Consider the following 8,991-nt stretch of genomic DNA (forward strand, 5'->3'; position numbering starts at 1 on the left):
CTAATGTTAAGTTACTAATAACGTCAAAGAAATTCACTGCTGTAGAATCTGTTACTTGCACTGCCGGTTAAGAGTTGCAGTTATAATGCTTCTAACTCATAACTGAGTATAGTCATCTTTAGAAAAAATAATTTCCCAAATAAAATGCATCACACAGTGTTTCCTGTCTCCAGCATTTCAACTATGGGCTTGTTCCACCATAAGCTGTTCACCCAGGAATAGCCTTTCTTTGATGGGCTGGCATGTCAGTGATTTATAGACACTTTTTTTTTTGAAGGGAGGTTGAGGGGCTTGAACTCAGGACCTCGATGCTGTTGAGCCACAGCTCCACTTCCGGTTTCCTGTTGGTTAACTGGAGATGAGACTCACAGATTTCCTGCCTCGGTTGACTTGGAACCACAATCCTCAGCTCTCAGCTGCCCGAGCAGCTGGGATTACAGGCCACAAGCTCCCAGCATGGATTTCTCATTTTAACTAGAAGAAAGCACTTACTGGCTTTCTGCCCGTGAGGAATTGAGGTGCCAATCAAGTATTCATTGAATCAATTATTTTATGTGGCTTTTTGCTGCACAATTCAACATTAATGCAAGGGAAGTGTGTGAATGAACTGCATGAAACAGTGGGCGAAGGATGCTGTCCGGGGCGCTGGGGGGCCGGCCTGCTGTTCAGTGGTCTTTAGGACATAGGGGTCTGCTTCACGACAGCCCCCACCCGAGCCCGGATCCACGTACTTCCAAGCCTTGCCTCTCCTGCTGGCCTCACAGGCCAGTCCAGCTGCCCTCCCGTGGAGGAGGCTCCCTTACTTCTCTTCCAATCCCGGCCTCCCACGCCGCTTGGGATGGCAGATGCAGGCCACCGACCCACCTGTGGGCTGGGCGGGGGTCCTGGAACCGTTCCTGCCGGCGCCGGCCTTGAGCAGGGGTCCTGCTTATAATAATGCGCTCTTCCCAAGCTGACGTCGACTGAGGGGCTTCCATGGGCCAAGCGAACCAAAGCACGCTCCCGATGAGGGAGCTGGGAGGCACCCAGGGGCCGCCTCCGACGGCCATCTGTACGGTTCCACCCGCAGCCGCGGCGCGCCGGCGCAGTGCACGCCTCCGCCCGCGGCAGGACACGCCTCCGCCGGCGTGAGCCCGAAGCCCCGCCCCCCGCGCAGCCCCACAGAGCCCCGCCTCCGGAAGTGCGCGCGCGCCGGCAAGATGGCGGCCGCGGCGGGCGCGCTGCGGAGCCTGTGCTGTCTTTGCCGGGTGCTGCTCTTCCTCTCCCAGTTCTACATTCTGTCCGGCGGCGGTGAGTTAGCGGCGTGGGGCGGGGGCGTCCCGCTGGCTCGAGTGGGGTGTCGGGGTTGCGGGGTCCCGGGAGCTGCGGGCCCAGCGCGGGCGGCCGGGTGCGGGGAGGCCGCCGGGCCCCGGAGCTGTCGGGGCGCCCCGGGCTGGGGGGTTCGCGGGGCTGGACCCCCACCCGCCCTCCGCTCCCCGGGCGGCCGGAGTCGACCCGGCGGCCCTGTGTCCGGTCCGTGTCCTGCCGTTGGAGGCCCGGTGGCGCCTGCGCCTGTCACCCCACGCTGAGGGTTCGAGTCCCGGGGTCACACGATGCTCTGTTGTAGGGTCCTTGAACCTAGAACATTCGCAGCCGCTGGCTCAGGCGGTCAAGGACCCGGGCCCAGCACGGACGGCCACCGCAGCTCCCAGGACAGCAGGTACCGGCCGCTTCCTAGTCCAGTGAAGACGCCTGTTTCTATCCAGTGCTCTCCCTCCTCCCTCCCCTCTTCCCTCCCTTCCTCCCTCCCCTCTCCCTCCCTCCTTTCTCTCTCCCCTGTCCTTGAACTTCCTTGTACTAGACGAAGTCACCTTTCACGTTTGATTATCTGGTGTGGTGTTGTATTTGAGACGATAGGATCTAAGGAGAGATACATAGCCATTTGCAGGAGACAGATGTTTTTGCTACTCTTGAACAGTCCTGCTTTATTTTCAATATTTTTTTCCCCATTCAGGCACCGGTGGCTTAAGCCTGTAAATCCTAGTTATTCAAGAGACTGAGATCCGAGGATGGCTGTTTGAAGCCAGCCCAGGCAGGAAAGTCTGAGAGACTCATATCTCCAAAAAACCACCCCACAACAACAACAGCAAAAGCTGAAAGTGGTGTTATGGCTCAAGGAGTAGAGCGCTAGCTAGCCTTGAACAAAAAGATGCTCGGGGACAGCGCCCAGGCCCTAGGTTGAAGCCCCAGGACCGGTTTTGTTTTGTTTTCCCCTTCTAGAACCCTGTTCCTAATGTTGGAAAGTAACACCTCACCCAGTGCTGTGTGAATTAAGAAAGGAGAAGAAAGGGACTGGTAGGAAGAGACATGGAGTCTGAGTCTGGAGGTACTGCTGGGAGAGTGAGGACATGTATTATTTGCTGTTGATCCTGAAGCCATTTCATCTTTGTGATTCAAGGTGTTCAGTCTCTAGCCACATAGCAATAGGAACAATAGAAAAGGAAATGGTATTTTGTAGCTTTGGCCACCTAACACAGTGAAAGTCCAGCTTGGTTTTTTGTATATGTATGTCGGTACTGGGTCTTGAACTCTGGACCTTAGGATCTCACTTGGCTTTTTTGCTCAATGCTGGTACTCTACTGTTTGAACCACACACACCTCCTCTCTTGGCTTCTTGCTGGTTAATTGGATGTGAGAGTTTCTGTTTTCTGCCCCATCTGGCTTCAAACAGTCTTAAGTAGGATTGGGCCATTAATGAAGAACCAGTTCTAAGTGACTGTGTTTTGTTCTCTAGCAACAGGCTGTTATATTAGTGGTTTGAAACTGGTATAGGTATGATACTGATTCTTACTTGCAAGCAACCTTGCAGGCTTTTGTTTTTTTTAATCTTCTCAGCTGATAAAAATGTAATGTAATTGGAGAAACAAGTTGCTACTTAATGAATTACTCAACTGGGAAATTAAGTATTTTGAGCTCTGCTAACATAAACCTGCACATGGGTAGCACCTGGTGGCACATTGAAACACCAGTGTGCAATAATGTTTTCCTTGGCTGGTAATGTGGCTTAATGGTAGAATGCTTGCCTAGTGTGCATGAAGCCCTGGATTTGATTGCTCAGTACCACTTAAACAGAAAAGGCTGGAAATGGTGCTATGGCTATAGTGGTAGAGTGGTAGGCATAAGCAAAAGAAGCTCAGAGACAGTGTCAGGTTCTAAGTTCAAGCCCCAGGACTGGCAAAATAAAGAAAAGAAGAAAGAGAAAGAAAGAGTGAGAGAAGAAAAGAATGATTTCCCAAGTTGGATCCCTGAGTATCTGTGACTTCTTTTTCCAGTCAGAGAATTCAAGTGCAAAGAACATTGGATTAGCCACAGAGAGACTTGTGTTATGGTTCTGGTCACCACAGATGCCCTGTGGGCTTTCAAAGAACCTGTACTGTGTCTAAGCTTTAGTGTTTTGCCTTAAAAATAGTAATTTTAAAAAATTAATGACAAGGAAGGTTCAAAGAAATAGTTAAAAAAGAAAACAGTTTTGAGACCCTAGCTTGTAGGCATTTTGTCTGTACTGTTTGTACATGGCCGCCTGGGGGGCAGGGATGGAAAGCTTTTGACCAGCGTCCCAGGTCACATGGCCCATTGGTGGCAGAACCCTACTTTCAGGGCAGCGTTCGCTCTCAATGCCCAGCTCCATATTTATTCCCATTCTAGTGTATGCTTCATTGCTAGAGACCCTGCCTCTTCACCTAGAACACTGCCTTTTTCTATGACTGTGATCAGAATTAACAGAGTAAGCGGCTTTCTCTCCGCCCACAGAGAGCACAGAAATCCCGCCTTATATAACGAAGTGCCCAAGCAATGGCCTGTGTAGCAGACTTCCTGCAGACTGCATGGACTGTGCCACAAATTTCTCCTGTGTCTATGGGAAGCCCGCCACATTTGACTGCATGGTGAAACCGTTCGTTACCTGTGTTGTGAGTATAGCAGCTCATTCACACTAAATAACCACGTCATTAACCTGTTAAAAATGTGGTATAGATTTGGCTATCATGAGGGGAAGTAGTCTGAAAGAGTTTGTGTAGTCTTTTATAACTGTCTTGCAAAATACATAAATAGAAATAAATTTGTAATAAAGAAGTGGTACACCCGGTAGTCCCAGCCAGGTGGGGGGTGGAGGCAGGAAGATCATCAGTTCATGGCCAGGTGGGCCAAAGTCAGTGAGACTATCTCAAAAACAAAAGTAGGCTGAGCGGGCTGGGAGTTTGGCCTAGTGGTTAAAGTGCTTGCCTAGCATGCATGAAGACCCAGGTTCGATTCCTCGGTACCACATACATAGGAAAAAAGCCGGAAGTGGTGCTGAGGCTCAAGTGGTAGAGCTCTAGCCTTGAGAAAGTCCAAAGACAGTGCTCAAGCCCAGGACTGGCAAAAAAAAAAAAAAAAAAAAAAAAAGTAGGCTGAGCACTGGTGGCTTATCTGTAATCCTCGCCTCTCAGGAGCCTGAGATCTGAGCACAATCTCATTTTAGGGGAATAGAGGGTTAAGGGTATAGTTCCTTCTCCTCCCTGAGTGAGGAGGAGAGCATCTGGTTCAGGGACCCAAGCCAGCTGAGAAGCAGCTCATGCTGTGTAGCCACTTTCCTTGCTGTCCTATGGTTCTAGACCACACAGGCCTCACTCACGTCTAGAATGAGGCCAGCACTCGCTTACAGAAGCATCGGGCCTCCTGGACTCCACCTCACTTGCCACCCATGATCTTCACCAAGTGCCCTTTCTGTGCCCTCCTGTTGTCTGTGACCTTAGGAAATCCCTGTTTTTTCTGTATTAGAAACATAACTGTTCTCATTACTAAGATGACGTTAGCCTAACAACAGTAATGGGGTAATCTTAACATTTTGTAACACTATGTCTCTCTTTACATTTTGTTCATACATGTTTTGCACACATATTATATTTGTACCTAGTGTTCTGGTTCTGGTACTTACCTGCTAGATTCTAACTAACTCCAAATGTTTTGGGACTTCGGCTGCACACGATTATGTCATCTTATGAAATATCACATGACTCCAGAATTGATCGGTGCTGTGTATTCTGGACACATAGGATCAAGACTTGAAGCCCCAAAAGAACTTCGTCATCAACATGACCTGCAGATTTTGCTGGCAGCTTCCCGAGACAGATTACGAATGCTCCAATTTCACCAACTGCATGACAGTGGCCTGCCCCCGGCAGCGTTACAAGGCCAACTGCACAGTGCGGGACCACATTCACTGCTTGGGTAAGTAAATCCAAGTTTGGGAAGTTGGTGAGCAAGCTGTATTTCACTGCAGGATGCAGGTGGCTCCCGCCTGTAAATCTTAACTACTCCAGAGGTTTCATCAGGCTGAGAAAGATAGAAGACATTTTATTTTTAAAGCTTTAAGTTTGGGCCTTTTACATTTACATTAAGAATCCAGTTAGGTTTCATCTGGGGAGGTGTTGAGTTGGAATTGGATTTTATATTTCTTCCCCTGCACAGTCTGTGTGGCGGGGTCATCTTGTCCAGTTTGAGCTGGTGATCTCTCCATCCTGGCATCGCTCTCGTATTATTTACTCCTAACGTCTCATCTGATAGGGCATGTCACACTCCCCAACTGTAACCCCAGCGTGGCTCATTCAGACAGGAAATCTGTGCTTACGATGGCAAGGATTTTCATTCCTACACTAACATTTCCTGCTCTCAAGAAAGGTGACCGTTTACATTCTAAACGAGAAGAACATGGTTTAAAATGTCCGTGAGAATATTTTTGTGCTGTATTTCTGTATAAAGTGTTCTCCTCTCTCTGTAAGGTAATCGTACTTTTCCCAAGATGCTATACTGCAATTGGACTGGAGGCTATAAGTGGTCAACTGCCCTGGCTCTAAGGTAAGTTCGGTGTGGATATCTAAATGCCATCTTGATTTCTTTGGGGTCAGAGGCATCTTCTGGACCTCATGCTTGGGCCAGGTTCATCCTTCACTCAGATCTAGAAGATATAGCGGGAGGTCGAAGGGCCACTTAAGACGATGTTGTGGCTTCTTATGGCAGGCAGGAGAGCCCTTCACTCACTAAGGATGATGGAGTAGAGACATTATATCCTATAACCAGCCAGTTTCCCTCCTTCTGTGGGTTATAAAGTGCTAGAGACTTAGGTAGGTCTAACTTTCTTAGTAAAATTAGTACTGAAAAAAGTGAAAGCAAAACCACTAGAAAAATGATCTGTAATTTTATCATCTAGACAATTATAAATATATAACTCTTTACATAAAAATCTGAATGCTGGGCCGGGAGTTTGGCCCAGTGGTAGAGTGCTTGCCTAGCATGCACAAAGACCTGGGTTCGATTCCTTGGTACCACATGCATAGAAAAAAGCTGGAAGTGGTGCTGAGGCTCAAGAGGTAGAGCTCTAGTCTTAAGAAAGTCCAAGTGCTCAGGCCCTGAGCTCAAGCCCATGACTGGCAAAAAAAAAAAAAAAGAAAGAAAGAAAGAAAAAAAAAATCTGAATGCTGTGTTAAGCTTTTCAGCAGTTTTAAAAGAATTGTACCCGTTCTTCCCATCACAGGGAAAGGCAGGTAGAGCATTAATTAAACTGTCATTAGATTATCCATAGCTGAGCTCATAGAGGCAGCGCTTGGAGCCCTGAGGCCTGTACTGTGTGGCATACAGCAGAAATTCTCAACCTTTTCACTCTTGACTTTTGGGCCAAGTAATTCTTGGGCTGTCCTGTGCATAGAAGAATGTTTGTCATCATTTAAGGCCTCCACCTACCTCTAGTTATGAACCAAGAACACTGCCCTTCTGTGTGTTACTCAGAATGTCTCCAGACATTGCCAGATGTCCCCTAGAGCAAAATTGTCCCTTGTTGAAAGCCACTGCATTGAGATTTGGCTTGGGCAAAGAGCAGAATCGTGCCTGGCCAAAAGGTGTAACTGGAAAGTAAAAGAGGAATCCAAGAGAGGAATTAGATACAGCAAAAAAAGATTTGCTAGCTGGTCATACTGGAACAGTTGTCAGAAGTGGTTCAAATTAAAACTAAGAACTGATACACAGCCAGGTGCCAGTGGCTCATTTCTATAATTTTAGTTATTTAAGAGGCTGAACCTGGAGGACTGAGCTAGCCTGGGCAGAAAAGTCTGTGAAATTCCATTTCCAATTAACCAGAAAAATGCCTGACTTGAGGCCTGGCTCAGCCATGAGCAGAAAAAGCCAAGCAACAGCAGGAGTCCTTCTACTAATACACACACACACCCTGACATATGTCCCTCAGCTAAACCCCAGTACTGTAAAAAAGAAAACAAGAAAAAATCCTCCAAACCGTCCCTGCTTGAGTTAGAAAGCGGTGAATCTGTTCATTTCCTGTCGGAGAGAAAAACAGTTCATTTCTCTTTTCCTAATGCCAGAAATCAAACCCAGGGCCTCCCACATGCTAAGCCACAGGCTTATTTAGGACAGGCCTTCTTGCCTGCAGTTGGGTGGGGGTGTGAATTTGGGTGCAAGCAGTCTTGGTGCTCTGATGAGGTGTTCGGATCACCCGAAGCCCTGCCGCAGCGTGGCGGTGGGCCATGTTGGGGTGAGCCCTTGCCAGCCCTGCTGCGGAACCCACGCCACTTTGCTGTTCTGTTGCAGCATCACCCTTGGGGGCTTCGGCGCAGACCGCTTCTACCTGGGCCAGTGGCGTGAGGGCCTGGGCAAGCTCTTCAGCTTCGGCGGCCTGGGAATCTGGACGCTCATAGATGTCTTGTTGATCGGAGTTGGCTACGTGGGGCCGGCCGACGGCTCCTTGTACATTTAGCCATGATTATGTGCTTCTGGTGGGAGCAGCTGTCCTCTGGCCTGTAGGAATGGATGTGGTATGATGTGTTATGTTTTTAATGTACAGCATCTGTACTTTGCTTGCCTTGATGAAGGTACAATAAAATGAAATACTAAACCAACCTGGAATTTGTTGTTCATTTGCCTGGAATACATTTATTTCCTGCAAAAACCCTTAAAACGTGGAAGAACAGATTCTGCAGTGGATGAAGTCCTGTACAGTTCCTTTGGTATTGCTTGGGTTGCACCATAGCTCTTGTTCTCCTACCTCACCCCTGTCATCTGCCTTGGGACACCCCAGAGAAGCAGTGGAACGGAGGCGCTGCCTCACCATCCTTCCTGTGAGCGCTGTCTTTATGAAGTCCAATGCGGAAGCTTATGGCTAGTTGCTGTGATTTGAATTGTTAGTAGTCTACTGAAAAGCTAATAAGATTGCAAATCGTTTGAAGATTATATTACAGGCCTATTTATGTTTTCCAAGTTAAACTAGTCTTTATTATGAAGACCTAAAATATCTTTTTCAATGCATTGCATCCCATCATGCAAGCATGGCTGGCTGATTTCTTGACACCATAATTGTGTTGAGAAATGTTGTATGTGATTATTTATTTGTTAGTCGTGAGGATTGAACTCTGGGCCTACACACTATCCCTAAGCTCTTCAGCTCAAGGTTATCACTCTACCACTTGAGCCACAGTGCTACTTCTGGTTTTCAGGTGGTTCATTGGAGATAAGAGTCTCATAGACTTTTATGGCCCAGTCTGGCTTTGAACCGCAATCTTCAGGTCTTTGCTGCCTGAGGAGCTACAGGCATGAGCCACCAGAGCCCGGCTGTGACAAATATTTTTGTCTTTATAGATTTCAGTGGACCTTTGGTTGGAGAAAAGGCAGTTATTCTTTTCTCTCGAATTGAAGTGTCTGAATACTGCCTTAAAGGTAAAAGCTTGTGTTAACACCCAGGTGCTTAATCAACAGGCTACAGCCAGAAACTGTAGGATCCATAAGAGGAGTGGGTTAACTGTTTTCTTCTCCAGGTGATTTGTTAACTCTAGGTTACTTGAAAGGGAAATGAAATCACTTTAGTCATAATTTACCTTTGAAGAGTATGTGTCTTTTAAAGCATAAATCTCATTAGGTAGTTTGGTGGCCATAGTCAGGGTAGTTCTATTTCAGAACACTAGATGGCGTGTC

At 47.7% G+C, this 8,991-nt stretch overlaps 1 protein-coding gene across 1 annotated transcript; it reads left to right on the top strand.

Annotated features, from left to right (window-relative positions):
- Positions 1 to 1,198: 1,198 nt before the first annotated feature.
- Tm2d3 (TM2 domain containing 3) lies at positions 1,199 to 7,922 on the top strand. The gene is made up of 6 exons (XM_090321507.1): positions 1,199 to 1,290; positions 1,607 to 1,699; positions 3,790 to 3,947; positions 5,073 to 5,247; positions 5,799 to 5,874; positions 7,615 to 7,922. The coding sequence occupies exons 1-6, from the start codon at positions 1,200 to 1,202 to the stop codon at positions 7,778 to 7,780; spliced, it is 759 nt and encodes a 252-aa protein (XP_090177633.1). The 5' UTR covers position 1,199; the 3' UTR covers positions 7,781 to 7,922.
- Positions 7,923 to 8,991: the final 1,069 nt, after the last annotated feature.

This window comes from Megascapheus bottae, chromosome 30, assembly GCF_031878675.1.
Source record: "Megascapheus bottae isolate mThoBot1 chromosome 30, mThoBot2.hap1, whole genome shotgun sequence".
Taxonomy (NCBI): Eukaryota; Metazoa; Chordata; class Mammalia; order Rodentia; family Geomyidae; genus Megascapheus; species Megascapheus bottae.